The 19,421-nt window shown below is 47.8% G+C and overlaps 1 protein-coding gene across 1 annotated transcript in view; it reads right to left on the reverse strand.

Annotated features, from left to right (window-relative positions):
* The window catches only part of CAPN13 (calpain 13), a 56,064-nt gene that overhangs the window by 21,092 nt on the left and 15,551 nt on the right, over positions 1-19,421 (reverse strand). Inside the window, exons 4-8 of the mRNA XM_039238434.1 lie at positions 14,953-15,089; positions 9,642-9,816; positions 8,626-8,700; positions 3,984-4,069; positions 272-346 (exon numbers count right to left, since the gene is read on the reverse strand). Coding sequence (XP_039094365.1) covers positions 272-346; positions 3,984-4,069; positions 8,626-8,700; positions 9,642-9,816; positions 14,953-15,089 — 548 coding nt within the window. The remainder of the gene's footprint in view (positions 1-271; positions 347-3,983; positions 4,070-8,625; positions 8,701-9,641; positions 9,817-14,952; positions 15,090-19,421) is intronic.

Here is a 19,421-nt window from a genome sequence, read left to right on the forward strand (position 1 = left end):
TTTCAAAGGTTTGGTGTCAATATTCCCTTTTACCATCAATATTTCCTGAAAGTTCCAATATTTCAGAACTGAAATACCTTTCACCCAAAGAGAAAGCACACAAATAATTTCCCATCCAAAGCTTTCATGTCTTTGTGGAAAAAACAGTCTCCTTCTACATAGGTCTCTGCAAAGCTAATCTCTAGTCTCACAAAAGTGTAGGGAAAGGGGGAGGGATTGAGGGTGTGGCCAAGAGTCAAAGATTTAAACTATAACTTTAAACAAAAAATACCAAAACTCGCCATCGTCCTTATTCTCATACAGCAGTCTTTTCCATTGGCCATGGATTTCTTGCCATTCTGGCGACCTGCGCACACGGAGACAGACCACAGAGTGACATCCTCCAAAGCATTTCATCTCAGCAAAACATGCTCCAGCAGAAGCCCTGTCTTCCATTCATTCTGGGCATGCAGGTGGAGGGGTCATTCTACCTAGTGACAGGATTCAGTCATTCTCTGTATGCTGGTGGCTTCCAAATTGTCCCCAAGCATGATCCTTTTTCCTGTGTGTTAGATAGATACATGCTATGGGCCAAGGCACATCTCCACCAGAGCCCACAGTGATCTGGAAACCAAACTATCCCAAAACACACTGGACCTCTGTCTCCTCCCAATGCCCAAGTGGGAACTCGAGAAGCCATTTCCTCGTGCCCTCCACATCCGAGCAATCACCAGATAGTGACAATTTATGATTGTACTTCTGAAACCCCACTCAAACCCATCCACTTACTTCCCTCCCTCCTGCTGCCTTCCTAGTTTAGAAGCCCTCATCTCCTTGTTGGACTTTCCACCTCCCTCTCCATTCTGCCATTAAAATGATCTTTCTAGAACAGAAGTCAGATTCTGCCATCTTCTTGCTTAAAACACCTTTTCCTCTCAGGATGAGGTTCAAGCTCTCAGATCAGAACCTTGGCCTCTGCCTACTTCTTCAGCTCTACCTGAGCAGCTCCCTACTTCCCTACAGACCCCACCCTTGCATTTTATACCCAAAACATGTTCTCATCCCTTTAGAAATAACTGTCCTGCCCCCACCCTGGCCTTCACTATGAGGCTCCCTCTGCCTGGGAGACTCCTCATTTGTTCAGTCCTTTAACCCAAGGCCACTCCTCTGTCCTCCTAAAAGGCAGCTCTGCTGGGAACCCTAATTGTCCCCTTGTGGTGTCTCCGCTTCACCTCCAGGGTCAGTGTCCCTCCTTGGAACCCACACAGCAGCCTTTACCACTCCTGTCTCAGGACTTAGTGCTCTGTGTTTCCAGTGCTTGTGTATTTCTCACTGTCCCTCACTGGACTCTGAGTTCCAGGACCCCAATGAGCCACTGTCACTATTACCTGATCACAAGGGTTGGCAAAGGCCTTGGCCCACAGGCATGTAGTTTTCTGCTTGCTTAATATAGTTGTCCTGTTCACTGGGATCATGTATTCCAGAAGCTAGTCCTAGGGTCTGTGGGGAAGGAGGAGGCCCTCACAGGCAGAAGGGAGCAGCTGTCCCTTCCTTAGGCCCCTCCTTGTGGTAGAGACATGCACATAAGCAACAGGCCCCAGAGACACAAACATATAATGTATTTATCTCTAGGAGTGGCTTGCACCGAGGGTCAGCTCTGTGCTGGGAAAGCAAGGCAGGGACCACTACTCAGGCTTTGGGCTTTTGGGCCGAGCCAGTCAGATGTGTTATTGTAAAATAGCAATTTTATAATTAAGTGATGATTTCATTTTCTGCAGTGTGTAAGGGAAAATAAATGTAGTATAAATCAATATACTATCGATTCACGCAAGTTTGCCTTCAAGTGTGTGCGTCTGAAATTTCAATTATGGCGGAGATTAGACCATCCGGCTCTTTCTATCCATCTCCACTCCTTAAAAAGTAGGGGGGAAATCAACCACCTGCATGGAGACGTGGTGATGCGGTCCTGTTGCCTTTCTCCCGCCCTGTTTCTGGTGGGAGATGGTGAGCCTAAGCATAGCCTGGTGTGTGATCCTTGTTAGTGTGGCCAGGTGCACTTCCCGTTCCCTGCTCTGTACACGTCTCTCTTGCGGAAAGGCCTTTACAAATCCTGTGCCCGTAGCGCATAAATCCAAATTTCTAAGGTGGCATTGGGCTCTCTGGCCCCAGCCCCCAGTACTTCTTTTCCAGGTTCCTCTGCCACAGGCCAGTTTGTCGGCCCCAAACACACTGTAAGTGATCCCGGCTTGGCACAGAGATCTATATTCCCTTCCTTCCTGGTGATCTCTTCCCAGGTGAGTTATACTTTTTTTTTTTCCTGCTTGAGCTCAAGTTCGACTCTATCTGTGAAGATTGCCCAGAACATACCAGCCCAGGGGAAGCTTCTATTCCCTAATCTCTGGTGCCTTTGCTGCTTTCGCCACTCATGTGATATTTAGCATAAGGGATGTGGGCAAATTATCAACTCAGTTACATCTGTTGCCTCTTCTCCTACACAAGGCACATGTGTTATTGGGAGGGGGGTCTTCCTTCACTTCAACCCCAACAGACAACGCAGAATCAGGAATTCTACTAATCACAACACCCCTGGGCCATATTGGCAGCTTGGGTTAATGACTGAGAAGAACTGGCAAAGGCCAGAGGTTAAGATTTACTTTGGGAGGGGCAAAGGATACCAGAGGGAAAGAGGCAGGAATAGAGGCAAGATCAAAGGAGAAAGGGGAACAGGGAATAAAAACACAACACTCCCCAGTGATTCCTGCTGAAGTTCACCCCCTTCTGTGGAGGGGGTTCAGCGGCCCTGTCCTCTCTCCAGGAGGCATCAGAAACCCACCAGGTTCATTCTGTCAATCCATGTTGCTTATTTCCTCCCTCTCTCCTGCCCCTGCTTTACTACCCTCCACCCCAATGGACATTCATCTTATGTTTGCCTTGTGCCCACGTGAGCAAGCACATGCCAGCTGTTGGGGCTCAAGGAGGATCAGAGTGGCCCCTGCCATAGCCAGCCTGTGGCATCATGCCTGGCTCTGGGCAGCCGAGAAGCAGGGAAGGGACAGTAGCCAACCCTGTGTTTGCCTTCCAGAACACACTTCTCACTGTATTGATTTTTACTGCTCATTAGGTCCTGTTCTCCTGTTTGTCTGAATGCTTTCCATTTCCTTTTAAGTCTCCCTCTCTTTCCCACCATCTCCCTTCCCCTTGCCCCTTGTCGGCTGCCAGGGGAGCAGGTAAACTGTCACTGGGTAACCGATCACTGGCCCTCCCGGCACTGCCATCTTATTCTTAATCAGCAAGGAGGTGGGGACCAGGGATCGGTCTTCCTGGCAGCTGGGAAATGCTAGCCTAGCTCCAGGGAACAACTGGCCACAGAGCTGGTCCCCACTGGCCAGCCAGGTCAAGAGAGAAGCTGCCTGGGACAGAGCCAACAGGCATCTGACACCTATTTCCATTCACTTCTATGAGCAAGGTGTGAGTCCAGACACCACGTGGGAGTCCAGGTCAGTAGGGAGGATGACAGCCCAGGTGGCATATCTTCAGCTCTCCAACTACCCTCAAAATGAAGTCTTTTCCTGATGGTGTCATCAGGATCAGAATTCCAGGAGATTCCTTTATGGGATGAGACTTTTCCTCTCTATCTCTCTCTGCCAAGTAGAACTTGGCTTCTTTCCTACTCCCTCTTCAACCCTTAAAAAAAAACCCACCTTAATTCTGGGTATGTGGGTTCACAGCACTGAAATGTAGCCTTCTAGGGGATAGATACTGGGTCTTATCATCTGTACATTTCCCACAGTACCACCTAACACAGTGCACTTAGTGCAGAGAACATACAGTCAGTGTCTAATAGATGCCTGGTGAATGGCATCATGGGAACATGAGTTGGGCTAACGGCCGCACACAGGTGTGAGATCCACAGCAGGTGAGATAGAGGCCACCCTTCAGGGGCAGGGTGTTCTCTGCACACCAGGTCTTCTGAAAGGGTAGAAAGAGGTTTTCAGAAGCCATACCCATCCCCCCAGCGCCCTCTCCATTCTGTTTTGCCCCAGGGGTTCCACAGGCGGATAAGATCCTCCCAGCTCCTCCGGTACTGAATCTGCGAAGAACAGAAAAAGAAACTGTCAGTGCTCTCCAGCAAAAGTCAGCAGAAAGAGGGGATATGAATGCAGCTGCTTTTTACCTCCAAGAACTAATTTAACTTCTGACCTCATTTGGCTGCAGCCAGAAAAAAAAATTGAAAGGAAAAAACAAATCAATGTGTCTCTGCTGCCTGCATGGGGTTGGAATGAGGGAGGGGAAAATGGCCCGCTCTCTGCTCAGCACCACCTCGAAGGGTGGGCACAACCTCATCATTCCGTGCTAGTGCCTCCCGGAATGTGGGCTGAGACATCACAGCAGGTAAACAGTGTGTGGTGTTCCTGTGGGCTGCCAAGGGGACATCTTGACAAGTCCCCGGCCTCCTGCAAGCCCTGTCCCCACCGGCATCTCCATTCTACAGACATGGCTGCCTTCCCTTCCCACAGCTATGGGGAGCTGTGCCGGGGTCCCCATGGTGCAGCCCTTAGCAAGGACATGGAGGCTGAATTGAACAGGAGTGGGATGGCCTGGGGGTCAGGAGAGCCCCTCATAGCCCTTCTCAACCTGCACCCCAGCACTGCCCCACACTCCCATCACCTAGCCTCTGCCCACAAGCAGACACCTCAAAAGGCTGGATTTCTCTTCCTCCCCCAGGCACCTCATCACCAGCTCCCAGAATCAGAGGCTGGCACATTTGCTCCTTTGAGGCCACAGAGGCCAGAAGGAAGGACCGTTGACAAGTTACAACAGAACCAGAGCAATCACAACCCTTTGACCCTCCATTCCCAGATCCAGAAGCCCTCGGCCTGGTGGGAGGAATTGAAGCATTCTTGTGCTGTGGCTGTGACACTGATCTGTGCTAAGGTCATTTGTGGAGGCCAAGGCCTACAGGGGCGAGGGGAGGACCTCACTGCTCAGTGGCTGCAGGTCAGAGGCGACGGAGAAAACCTGAGTGCAATATCACCATATAGAAAAGAAACCTGTGTGTGGAGACAGGCTGGGAGCCAGGCACCGGCTGGGCGCATCACATCCTTTATCCCCCACCCTCACCTCTGCAGTAGATGTTTATAGAACCCTTGTCTTGCATGGGAGGAAACTGAACACCAGAGAGGTTAAGCAACTTTCTCCAGGCCACAGATTAAGTAGCAGAAGAATTCTCATCCCAGCCACTGTCAGTCTCCTAAGCTCAGGCTCTTGATTTGGGGATGGGAGTGGATAAGGGCTTAAGCTCTCCAGGGACAGCCTACTCTCTGGTGTGGCCACAACCCTGACCTCGCATCTCAGCCCTAGGCCACCTGGCCACAGCCCACGTCAGTCATCACCAGCAGGGCAGTGCCATGAAGGAACAGCACAGTGAGACAAGGGCCAAAGAACTTGGCATGGAGAAGGTTCTTTTCCATCTACTTCTATCTGGCTGGCACTCTAGGGGAAGGTGCTTTGGCTTTTAATGCTACATGTGAGAGGGGAGGCTCCCGGCACATGCCTGGGTTTCCCACCCCTATCTGCCCCACCCCTGGGCACTCCGGGCCTTGCACACAGTAGATATATTAACTGACAGTGCCTGATGGAGCAAGAGCATGAGAAATGGTTGCCTGGTGGTCCAGAAATCTTAATGAGCCACCCTCAGTGCCTAACATAGTCAGAGCTCAGTTGGGCACAGGGGAGACGAACGGCCAGCAAGTGGAAGGTGCCGCAAGCAGGGCTAAATGAGGCATGCAGATAAACACTCACCCCCTTGCCCAGGGGAGGCAGCGCTGAGCTAGGTGCATAATAAAATATGCCAATTTCATTTATCTTCCTGTCTGTGTCCCGCCCGGAGGAGGATGAATAGATTAAAAAACATGTTGCATTTATGGGCTGGTTTAATCTTAGCACTCGTGGTCAGTTATAACCTCCTCTTTCTGGAGGAGAAATCTTTAACCAAGTCAAGTTCCTGGGTCTTGGCAGGGAGGCTCAGGAGTCACACTCAAGGCCAAGGTCACAATCGCCTCTGAGAATGAACACTTGTTTCACTCTCATGGCTACTCACTATACCCATGGTCCTGGTTAGCTCCCTCAGAAAGAGTACCCCTGAGCAAGAGGTGACCCACATTATCTAGTCTCATATGTATTCTCTTAAATGCTAGTTCTGCAGGCTGTTAATAATTCTTCTAAGAAGTGGTTTCATGATTAGTGGAAGATTAAGACCAAGCTGTACCTGTATCGTCAGTACTGGCCTTTTCAGAGGCTTTAACATGCTAATGTCCACTGTGAATCTCCAAGAAGGGATTATAGTGAGCAGCATTTTCCAAGTGTATTTGGAAAGCTGCTTTAATGGAGGATCTCACCAGGCAGGACTCCTTATAGCACATGCTGGGAAGTGTCAGCAGGCCCCAAGTGGCAGGAGAGGCAGGAAGTGACCACCTATGACATGCAGTTTTGACAGCCAACATTATAGGAAAGGTGTCCTATTTAGACCACTCACCGTGTTATAAGAACAACTCATAGTGTGTGCTGTGGGGGAAGCAAACATTCAGACAATGAGTAGATTCATCAGGAGCCCAAACCCTGACTCCTGTATTCACCTGTATGGCCTTGACCCTAGGTGTTCACATGATCGCTCTATAACCTGGTAGTCACTGTTATCCCCATGCCCAGCCTCTGTGGGGATGCACATTCCACAGCCATCTGGACCTCCTAATTCACAAGCCCCTTCTCCCCTGTGTTGAGAGGAGAGGCAAAGATCATCTCTATGTATAAAGAGCCTTTTCCAGGAGCGGCAGAGACAGCAGGCAGGTCCCATGGCCCCTTCATTCCATGCCCAGCACAGACATCATTCTTCGATCACAGCCTTTTCACCAAATCTGGAAGTGGCACCAAAGTCTTGCTCACACATAATCCAAGCAGCATTGCCAATGGATCAAGGTTGGCCCACAAGAAGACGGATTTGCTATCCCTAGCCTAGACTTTCCACACCTGGGGCTAGGAGTCATGGCAAGCAGAGTATCTGTATGCAGCCTGGTGTGACGATGGTACTGGGGGCCCCCACTGAGAAATCTGAGATGGGCTTGGGAGAATCCAGGGGAGGAGAACCTGGGGCTGCTGCGTCTAGGATCTCTCCTGGCCGAGGTTAATCAAGACAACCTCCTCTTTGCTGGTGGGAAATGTATTTTGAGCTCCTCGTATAAGTTCTATGACAGAGGTGGAGGCTCAGTTATGTCATCTTCACAGACCAAAGACATGCATTCACTCACTCATGCAAGTGTACTGATCCATTAATCCAACGAGCATTTATTAGGTACCTACCGTCTCCCAGGTGCTGTGCAGTGGGAGCATTTCGCTATGGATCTCCTTAAGGAGAAGAGAGTAAGGCAGAAGATACTATTTATTTTGTGGAACATTTATGAAAACACAAAATGATGGAGCGACTGGCCTTAGGTCATGGGACAGGAGGCGGATTGATACAAGGAGAAAGAAAGCAACTGTTAGAAAGAATGCCAGAAACAGGACCTGACACCTTACCTTTTGTGGCTCATAAATACCTGTGAAAAATGTACCCTGGAGCTTGGAAAACGTTATTAGGCTTCACGAGGTGCGGGAAATACAGAGATGGGGAACGTGTGTGGGAAATCAGCACGAGGCCAGAAAGCACTGTGACCACACAGCTGTGTGATAAGCACAGAGGAACTGAGGGGACATGGTGTCTAGGCCCAGCCATTTCAAGTAGCTGTGTTAACCCTGACCTTCTCCTCTCAGACCTCAGCTTCTCAATTATAAATGGAGGAAGCTGGACTTGAGTAGTGTTTTTCAGACCAAATGATTCTGCACACAGCAATCACATACACTTTTGTCCACCCCTGTATCAATTGTCCACCCCAGTTCCTGCATCAATGGGCAGCACTGTCCTCCTATAGCTGCCACGCCCCCCTTCCTTGGGAATAAAGTCTAGCTGGGCATATGGCAGCCTCACTAGAGGGTATGTTTCCCAGACTCCCTTGGGTCTTGGTGTAGAACTTGGTTGAGTTCGGACTAATGGGATCTGAGAGGAAATGGTGTGTGTGTGTTCTCTGATGCGTGTCTTCTATATGGATATATGTGTCCCCTGGCCTTTCTTTCTTTCCCTGGCTGGGAGATGAGGGACTTGGAGCAGCTGCCCTGGGCTCACAGGTAGAGGCCCCATGTTGCAGGTGACAGAGCCACCTATCAGCTCTGGATTTGCCCACTTACCTGAGAGAGAAATGAACTGTATCTTGTTTGAGCCCCTGTATTTTGGAGTGTCTTTGCAGTAGACATTTAGTCGGTACATAACAAATAAAACCCTTTCAGGGCAAAACTTGCCACAGTCAATTGGGTGGCTCATTCTGCTTTCTTTTGAGGCTAATCCCACAGTCCAGCTAGACACTCAGCCTGCCTGAGATCAGTTCAAGAATGGCAAGATCATAGGTAGGCATCTGGGGATGAAGATACTGGGTACCAAAATTTCTGGATGAATGGAAGGAATATTGAGGCCGTCCATGTTGAGCTTGCTGAAGGCATGTGATGCTGACCCTTGTTTAGAGGAGCAAGAAAACTGGGCTCAGCCCACGGTACCCTTACCCGCTCAGCTCCAGTCACTGTGTAGGCATGCTGACTCACCAGCCCGTTCTCCATTCTCCTGGCCTCACCTGTCGGCTTCAAAGGAGGAAAGCAGACCAAGCGTTAAGCATTCACAGGCTCTTCAGAAAAACAGAAAAGCACAATTCAATCAGCAGCTAAGCTGTGCCGGGATGAAAAGCATCCCATTGACTCACACTAGAATGGCATATGTTCTTGGAACTCTTTTCTAGAGAGTCAGAGTTTGAAGGCTGCTGGGTGGTTGAGGCCTCAGGCATTTCATACCTTAGGAGACTGCCCCATTACTGATAGAACCCCACTGAGTCCTGAGGCTGACCCGGATTGCCTGCCTCTCCAATCACTGGTCATCAATGACACAGAGCACAAAACATGTCTATGGGGCATTTTGTGGGAACCAGGAATACCCACCAGCCCCATGCTATGGATAATTGGAGTGTAAAGTGCATATTAGTTTTGAGGTAGCATTTCAGATTAGGTGTGCTGGACTAAAAGCTCACGTGTTTACAAGGCAAAGGAAACATCCTCATGGATAGGGGGCTGGCTGTCTCAGAATAGACTTCAAAATAATTTGGAGGGTCATCCACGCTTTTCATAAATGAGACACACTGACCTTGGAATACTGCCTTTGGAACCAGTGTGAATCAAAAGAGTGGCCAGTCACTCCAGACCCTGCTATCCCTGGTCACATTAAAGTACTAGATAAAGGCTTTGGAGTCAGGCAGCAGTATCTGAATGCTGCTCAGCCACTTGCTGGCTATGTGATGGTGAGCATTTTACTTAGTTTCTCTGAGGCCATTTTACTCTTCTGTAAGTGAATTCTGCAACCTTTCTCTCAGAGGGAGGGCCTGCTGTGAGGATTCAATCAAGCAACCCCAGTGAAACATGGCCTCCTTGCTCTGTGACATCTGCCTGGCCATGCCCCTGACTGGCTGAATGGGTTGGTGGCTAGACATCCCTGGGTGAGGAAAGGCTCTACCCAGTCTAAGGAGTCTACTCACTGAGGCCGGGGTGCCACAGGTCATCAGGGAGCCTGTCTTGGCTGCTGTCTTCACCATCATTACCAGGTCAGAAGGAAAGGAGTGCAGGTCGATGCCAGTGACCACCCCTCCTGTGAGGTCCACCAGGGCATCAGGAAGGAAGCCGTAGTGCAAGTTGAGATAGGATCCATGAAACCTAGGAGGAGGACAGTCACAACCACCCCTGTAGTGCCTTTGGTGAGATGCCCCAGACAGAGAGATTGCCCACCTGACATATGCATATTGCCCAGAGGACTACCTGATCTGTGCCTGGACTATAGCCACTTGCCTTCCATTTACCAAGATGGCATTTCCAGCAAAGCGCCGCTGTCCTTCCCCTGCTTGGCCAGGGTTGGGCAGCCTCACAAGCAGCAGTGTTGTGCAGAGGTCAGAAGTGCAAGGCTGGAGCCACAGGGGAGAGGCTGAATCCCAACGTTTCCATATATTTAGCTGCTTAATCTTGGACAAGTTACTTAACCTGGTACATGGCAAGCCCTCAGTAAACACTGGATATTCTGGTGATAAATGTCCACTGTTTCCTATTCAGTTTAATGATAGTGCTAAGTACTCATGTGAGGGGTAACCATGCTAAGCATGGGCTGTTCAAAGATGGGCAACCCCCTGTCCCTGCCCTCTAAGAGCTCAACCAATGACCCCAATGCCTGCTGTGGCCACATGCAGTCTCTGTTCTCATGCAGTACAAAGCATGGTACAGAATTCCTACTCTTAGGACTAACCCACTTGTTTCAGGATCATCAGGGATGTTAGTCGACTTGAGTGAAGGTAACACAGGTGAGGATGCGTCCTACATCACATGACCTCAAAGCAAGGCATGTGGAAGCCTCATATGTATTCTCTAAAACACTTCTTTCCACTATTATGTGGGATTTCTGCCATTGCCTGGGCCTATCACCCCATTTCACCTCCTCCTCATTCTCCTCCAAACCTGCGCAGCACCAGTCACTCACTAGAGAGGCTGATAGATTCCAGATTCAAGAGCCAAACCACTGAGGTTCAACTCCCAGCTTCTCCCTCTCATGAGCTCCCAATCCTGGGCAGGTAGCTGAAATTTTCCCAGGCTCCCTTTGCTCAGCTGGGGAATGGGTGTGTTAACAGCCCCCACCTCAATGGCCTGTCATGCCCAATCTGCCAGTTCTTGCATGGATGGCATGTAGAAAGCTGGCTTGCAGAGTGTGTACCTGCTGCTGTCACCATCAGCACAGCAAAGGCCACACTCCCTCTGCTTCTACCTCCACACCTGTCACTTCATGCAACAGCCTTCTGCCATAGGGACACTTTCCTTAGAATGTCTACTTTTGGCCCTTGAGGTATCTTTGCTATGAGAACCAGTGGATCATCTTGGAACAGAGAAGAAACACCTGAGGGCCCAAGGCGAGCTCAGGGAGGGGCACACCTCTGAGTTTATCCAGGTAAGGACAGTGGGATGAGCCTTCCAGGGAGGAAGAAGCCCCAGAATCTGAAGAGCATGGAAGGGGGCCAATGATGGTGCCCCTGGGAGACAGTCTGGATTGACCACTGAGGCAGGGCAAGATAAGAGCTGATTTGTTTTGGGAACTCAAGTTCCTGTTAATGGGGTCAACTGGAAAGGCTGCCATAGAACCCTCAAATATAGGCAATGCAAACCCACAAAGGACATGGAGCTGAGGCCAGGCAGGGAGTGGGGTGAGGACCCTGCCTCTTGGCCTCAAAGCTGTTCAGTGGGAGACTTCCTCACCATTGCCCCTGTCACTCAGGCTTCTTACCAGGGACTTTCCCTACTGTCCCTGATGGATAAGCCAAGGCCAAGCCCCTCACAAGCTGGTGGCAGTGTGGGGAATCTCTGACCATGACTTTCTTTCTGGTCCTGTGAATCAGAGATGGGGTTCAGGTCTGAGATCTTCCCTTCTGCCCCTCTAGGGGGCCTGCAGCCCTCCCTTCCTAGTCCTTCACCTGGAAAGAGTGAGGTTGACTGGGTAGGCTTGTGGGGTCCCCCAGACCCTCCTATCTCACTATATCCCCACCTCTGTGACTGGGCATCAACCAGAATTAATGTAAGTTCACTTCAGCAAATATATGTCAAGCAGCCAATCAAAGCAGGACAATGTCCCAGGCACAAATGCCATAGAGGGCTTAAAAGTCTTTTTATAAAAGAAAACTCAGGATACACAGAAGGTCCATTCCAGGGAAACTGCCATGTGACAGACTGATCTCAACTTGTTAAAACTTGTTCTTAATCTTATCTTCCTGTCTCCTTCTCCTTGACCCAGGGTTATGCCTGGTACTAGACTCTTGTCTCTGGAGTATTTACTTAGTCAAATGCAAAGCCTGCTTTTAATAATGGTCATGCCTAGTTGGGGCAGAATGCCCAACTCTTGATTCTCCACATGTATTCTGGCCCATGTCCTAGATTAGGAGGGGCTTTGCTGAGGGTACTGGAAGTTAACAAAGACTGGGGTTCTGGAACCTATTCTAGATCCCACCTGCATGACCTCCCACACTGCAACAGCCCCTTTTTGATGATGTCCTCAAGGGCCCTCTCTGGCTTTAAACAGGGCTGCACCAGAGCCATTCCAGAAAAGCAGCCCGGGCCCTGTCTTGGTACATCGGCCCACTGCTTCAGTGTCTATGAGCCTCCTCTGATGTCTTACACTCACACCACCCTACAGTTGCCACAGAGATACCCAATGCATGGGGAAGGCCAGCCACCCCTCTCTCACTGTCTCTCCACAATGCCCACAGAGCCTGTCTCAGCAGCAGCTGGGTATTTTGATGAGGAGCTATCTCTTTGCTTCACAAACATGAGCTCATGAAGCCTGCTGATGGTTCAGGAACATGGCACTATTCTTAGCCCCCTTTGCTGACAGGAAACAGAAAGGGAAGAAAGATACAGAGAACGGTGTTCACCACACCTGTCACTACACCTTGTCACCTGAGCCCAGGAATTCTGAGCACGTCTTGTTCTCATCTCTGTGCTTCAGCCTCATTTGGGGGAAGTCTCTATCTGCCCAGCAATGCTAGGTGAGAGGGATGAATTCAGACATTTAAATCAGAACCAGAAAGGATGTTGAGATGCTATGACTCTTAATTGCCCAGATTCCATACAGGATGATATGCAGCCTATCAGATCTTGTTCCACAATCACTTATTTTATGACTTCTGGGGAAAAAACTTTGCCAATGTAGATCTGACCGACTCAACTGACTCATTTCCAGACTCCCCAGTTGCAAGAAGAGTTGAGTGTTTGGAGTGCATGTGTTCATTGGCCTACATTCTTGGGGGAAAGGAAGGTCATCTCCACCTGGATCAATGCATTCTCCATGTTTGTGCTGCGGTCACTGTGTGGCAGACACTGAGTCCCAAAGAAGCAAAGAGACAAATCTTTTTTCTATAGAACTGACAGCATCAAGGGATGATGGAAAAGCACATGACCAGGGGAACAGTTGACCTTGGGATGCTCATTTCAGTGTTCTGAGCCTCAATTTCCTCATCCTTCAAAGAAGGAGGTAGGGCTCGAGGCTGACAGAAGTCCCTTCCAGCTCAGATAGCTCAAATTCTATTGTGCTCACTCCTGCATTCTATGATTTCCTTCTTTGGATGGAGAGGAAAGCTTTTAAACAGCTTACTAGTTTGAAACATTTTATCCTCCACTAGATTTCTTTAGGCAGTGGATGTGGATTCTGGGTCCACTTTCCCATTTTCTTTTCAAGCTGAATGATTGCTTTAGGTCGACTGTTAACAAAATGGGGTCAAAGTCATCATTTCATTCCATAAGGTTTCTAATTCTCCAAGTGAACTGGCATGCTCCCCTTTTCACATAAGGGAAAAACAAAACCCTGAAGTGGCAAGGGCTGAATTCATACTGGAAAGAAATGGCAGTGTTTGTTTAAGTCGCTTAGAAGCAAATTAACCTCCCCAAACATATGGATTGGTTCAACAACCTTGGATGTTATCTGGGATTCATTCTCAAATGCTAATGAACAGCTCTTCTTGACACTGGAAATGAGCAACAGCTTTAGTTTTTCACAAGTAGGCTTGACAGAAAGAATGTAAAAAAAAAAAAAAAAAAGCTCTCGAGATTCATGGCTGACAGATTGTAACCTCCAGAAGGACAGGGACTGGGGCAGTCTGTGGGGTTGCTGGCACCCTTGTGGCTCAGGACTGGACTCAGCAGGGTCTTCAGGCTTACTCAATGATATCCCTGGGTCAAATAACTGAAAACCCTAGCAGATTCCAGCTAGTGACTACTATCACAACACTATTTGGAGTCTTGGCTTCCCAATCTGTAAAATGTGGTGGGTCACAATGATCTTTGGGGAACCTGATTCTGTGACACTACACTAATTCATTTGCTCTTGAAAGTGATGGTCCTTTTGTCCTTTAGCATTGATTTCTAGCTCTGATGTGTCCTTCACCTGTGTAGGTCTCTATGACAGTGACCTCTTCCACACAACACACAGTTTTGCTCACACCTATTGAAGCCAGTCTCAGAGTGTTTATCCTGGTTCCAAGCACAGTGCCTAGCCTATGGTTAAATGCTCAATAAAAATTTTCTGAATAGATGCTAGTCAAAGAGGTTAAATAAAACATATGAATTGGGGTGTTTGTAAGTTCTTGAATTTGTTAACACTAGAAGGTAGTCTTCAAATCATGGTTCTTGGGCCGTATCTATGTGTGGGGACACCTGCCCTGTCACCACACATAGATACAATCTCAAAGTAGCCACACCAGGCCCCCAACTGCCCAACCCCTTTGAACTGTCATGCCCCTAGGTCTTTGCTTGAATCCTTCCTACGGTTGGAAATAACTCTCCATCATATCTATATCCCCCTTCTCCTTGCTGAAATTCTACCCATCCTTCAAGACCTCATTCAATGCCATGTCTTCTATACAGCCTAAGCCTGACTCTCTCTGAGTCAGAAAATCAAGATTGTCTTCTTTCTCTGTCCTCCCATCAGACTTTGACCATGATATTATATTTTATTTGAGCTCTTATCCCAGCTCTTGCAGTAATAGTGTTGTTAGTACATATCTCTGTCCAGCCCTGCCCTGCCCACTCCTTGCAATGTGCCTCTGGGTTCCTCCCATGGCTCTAACAGAGCCTTACATACAATGATTGTTTATGAAGGATGCCAAGATAGGTGGCAAAGGCTCTGATGCTCCCAGGACATCACTTGCATTCAGCAGAGCTGCGTAAAGTCCTGGGGCCAGCTGCTGTGGAGAATCCGTCGGGGCAAGAAGCTGAGCAGGCAAAGCCAGCATCAAGGCTCTGTGCTGAGGGGTAATCCATCCTTACTTGGCATAAGCTTTCTCCAGCAGGCAGGGCCAAAACTCTTGGTTGTTGTTGCAAGGCTGCACAAAGAGGTATTCCCTGTTCAGGACAGGTAGGCGATCATCAACCACCACTTCAACCCACTGGCCACACTGCCAGAACTGGAAGAGAGATGAGTATATGCCTTAGTAGAGCTGGGAGGAAAGGGAGCTTCTGTAGCCCCAACCCATACCAAACAGTAACCACTGTCACCACATGACCTCCTCTATGTAACAGCAAACTCTATCCAGAACAAAATTCCAGCCCAGGTCAGTGGTCAGGAGTCTGGCATGTCAACTTCACTGGATAGATGAGTCACAGACCAAGTGAGTCAAAGAAAATACACGCTGGGAGGAAAGAGACTTGGGTTTTAGTTTGACTTTGCTACTAACTCTGGCCTCACTTTGGCAGGTCCTTTATGAGCTTCAGACACACAGGAGACTCTCCAGTTATATCTTATGCACAAAAGGGCAATACAGGGAACAGTTGCTGAATAACAAGGAAAATGGTAGATGCAGAGTGTTGTAATGAGGGACAGGAGAGCCTACCAGGGGTTTAAAGGCTTGAAAGAGGAGACAGGGTTTAAACAGGTGGCAAAGGAGGTAAGAAAGGCATCCCAGATGGCAAGGACAGTGTGGGAAAGGCCCAGAGGCCAAATGATGAAGATTTCTCAGGAGGACTCAGCAGTGAGAGCCTCGCTCTGGCCTTCCTCAGCTCACATGAAGCTGGTCCTGCCATCAGAGTAGCAGAAATGAAACTGGCTAGCACTGCTACTGCTAAGGGCACAAATGAACCAGATGTTCTTTTCCAAAACAGACTGCTTTAATCTTCAGTGTTCAACTCTTAATGGTTCACCTGGGGACATGACCAAATGAGGGAAATTCATAACAAAGCCAGCCTTTTGGAGTTTCTTTGTTGATCTCCCTTGTGCTGGATAAACAGCAGGGCTTCCAGCTTCAGGCTTGAGCCCTGATGAAGGCAAGTCTCTGACAGGTGGGCTCAGAGTAAAGCTGGGTGGATGTGATCTATCATCTGCTTGGCAGTGCCACCAAGGAAGCCATCCACATGGCCTTTTCCACAGCTGGATGTCCCAGATGTTGGGCTGTTGCATCCATTTGAGGACACACTTCACAGTAAAGAAGGAGACTGAGACAGAGATGTCAGTGGAGACAAAGCAAAGAAGATGTTTTCATGGTCATTAATAAGCTCAGTGCACTGCAGCTGGTTCTGGCACAGCTGTGGATTTGTGTCCCTACTGCAGTAAAATGTGTAGACAGGTGACGTTAAAGCCAACAGGGGTGTTACTAGGAGGGAGGTCATGAAATATGTTTGGCACACCAAAGAAAGCTAGAAGTGGATTACTGGAAAAAGAGCCTGATCTGGATTTGGAGTTTAACTGGATAGCAAACTATAGTAGACAGTGGTCAGTTAGTGGAACTGTGCTTGAATACTGGTTTTGCCTTTATTTATCTGAGCAGTAGGCATTGGATAAGACACTGATTTCTCTGTCTCAGTTTCCTCATCTGCCAAATTGTGGTAAAGTATTATAGCATCTTTGTTCAGGACCTTGGATAGTACCTGGTGCATCGTGGACTATCTGGAATGAGGGAGTCCTGGCTTGAATGAGCTCTTCTGGTTGGTTCCTCCTTAGAATTCACCTTCACCCCAATAGTCCCACATGAGTAATGCTATCACACTTGCCCTTCTTATACAAGGGGAACACCAGATAAGATCATCATTCCCAGAAAGGATGCAAAGTGACATATCAGATAAAGGGCTAGTATCCAAAATCTATAAGGAACTCACCAAACTCCACACCTGAAACACAAACAACCCAGTGAAGAAATGGGCAGAAGAGGGGCGCCTGGGTGGCTTAGTCGGTTAAGCGTCCGACTTTTGCTTAGGTCATGATCTTGCGGTTCGTGGGTTCGAGCCCTGCGTCGGGCTCTGTGCTGACTGCAAGCTCAGAGCCTGGAGCCTGTTTCAGTCTTTGACTTCCTCTCTCTCTGACCCTCCCCTGCTCACGCTGTCTCTCTCTCTCTCTACTTGAAATAAATAAAACATTAAAAAAAAAAAGAAAGAAAGAAATGGGCAGAAGACATAAACAGACACTTCTCCAAAGAGGACATCCAGATGGCCAACAGACACATGAAACAATGTTCAGCGTCCCTCCTCATCAGGGAAATACAAATCAAAACCACACTGAGATACCACCTCACGCCAGTCATAGTGGCTAAAATTAACAAATCAGGAGACTATAGATGCTGGCGAGGATGTGGAGAAACAGGCACCCTCCTACACTCTTGGTGGGAATGTAAACTGGTGCAGCCCCTCTGGAAAACAGTGTGGAGGTTCCTCAAAAAACTTAACAACAGAACTCCCCTATGACCCAGCAATAGCACTGCTAGGAATTTACCCAAGGAATACAGGAGTGCTGATGCATAGGGGCACATGTGCCCTAATGTTTATAACAGCACTCAACAATAGCCAAAACATGGAAAGAGCTTAAATGTCCATCAACTGACAAATGGATCAGGAAGATGTGATTCATCTATACAATGGAATGCTACATGGCAATGAGAAAGAATGAAATCTGGCTTTGTGTAGCAATATGGATGGACCTTGAGGGTGTTATGCTGAGCGAAATAAGTCAGGCAGAGAAGGACAGCTACCATATGTTTGCACGTATAGGAGGATTAGGAGGAACTTAACGGAGGACCATCGGGGAGAAAAAGGGGAAAAATATTGGGGGAGAGGGAGGGAGGCAAACCATGAGAGACTCTTGAATGCCGAGAACAAACTGAGGGCTGATGGGGGTGGGGGAGAGGGAAAGGGGAATAATGGGCATGGAGGAGGGCACTTGTTGGGATGAGCACTAGGTGTTAAATGGGAAGCAACTTGACAATAAACTATTTTAAAAAAAATAAAAAAGAATGAGACCACTAGCCTGCATTTCCTGGTTCGTCTGTACTTGAGGAAGGCTGGCATCTGAATAGTGTTTGGACCCTCCAAGAAGCATGCTGGTGCTGTTTTGTCAATACCCAAGTGTCTGAGGGAAGTGAGAAGCATTTTGAGCAAAGTAGCCCTGTTGCCTGGGCACTGGGCTCTTTCCAGAAAGTAGTGCCATGCTCAGAGTGATGAGAAGAGAGGTACAGAAGTAAATACCACAGCTGTTTCTGGAGAATTGTGGAATTTTCTCATCATTCAGAAGGGCATAAAGTGTCCTTCCTGTACCTCAGTTTCTCCTAACCACCTGTTACTACCAATACTTGCAGTCTAAGGTGATCTCAGACAGTAAAGCTTCCATCCTCTAGCTCATTCCTTGGTCAGATCCTTGGACCACCAGGATGAGCATCACCTGGGGACTTGTTAGAAGACCTAGTATGCAATTAGTTGGAATTTAGGAAAAGACTACAAAGTAAAGGAGGACACCCAGAAACAAAGGGAAATTTAGCTGAGCAGAAAAAGGAGGAAAGTCTTCAGAATGAAAGGGCTCACTGAATTCCAGCCAAGATGAATTTCAAAAAGGCACATATCTGGACATACTTCAGAGAAATTTCTGAACACCAGAAGAGAGAGAAAGTATCTCTTATAAACTTGAAAGAACATGTTGCACACAAAGCCAAGAGCATAGATTAGCATTGGATTTTTCTTCTGCAACATTAGAAGCTCTAAGACAAAGGAATAATGTTTACAGACTCTTGAGGAAAATAATGTGATCCGGGAATCTCAAACCCAACTGACATATCATTCTTAAGTAAGAGAAAATGAAAAATACTCATGTGATCAGAGGAAATTATTCAAGGAACTACTACCTATTGAGGATGAAATTAGAGGGGGACCTGGGTGGCTCAGTCAGTTATGTATCTGATTTCAGCTCAGGTCATGACCTCGTGGTCAGTGAGTTTGATCTGCAGCCTGCTTTAGATTCTGTGTCTCCCTCTCTCTCTGTTCCTCCCCTGCTCACACACTCTCTCTCTCAAAAATAAAGATTAAAAAAAATAAATTAGAACAAAAATCTTAAGGGGAAAAGAAAGATGAAAGAATGGTGAGCAAGGAGTTTAAAATATGCTTTCATAAGATATGTTTATAGAAATATGGAAGTGAAATTGATAAGGAAAGGGTGAGCAAAGATGTAATAGAAAAATGTAAATAATAGGAAGCCGAATTAGCAATGAGCATCAGATAAAGAAGAATGCAAAGCCCGATACATTAAATACAACAAAGAGGGATATTGTGTGAGCTTTATTCCAACAAGCAGTTAGCAAGGACATAAACCTTTGGACACCACAGAATATAATAGGAAAAGTTTAAAGCTAGAACATCAGAAAACACAAGAACCCTCCAAGGTATAATTCTGGGAAAGAAATTCAATTCATCTCTTTTAGAATTTGAGAAATCAAGCAGACACAAATTAAGTCAAGATAAAAAGCTAATTGGAGATACAACAATCT

This window comes from Hyaena hyaena, unplaced genomic scaffold (genome assembly GCF_003009895.1).
Source record: "Hyaena hyaena isolate Hyena2069 unplaced genomic scaffold, ASM300989v1 scaffold_140, whole genome shotgun sequence".
NCBI classification, from domain to species: domain Eukaryota; kingdom Metazoa; phylum Chordata; class Mammalia; order Carnivora; family Hyaenidae; genus Hyaena; species Hyaena hyaena.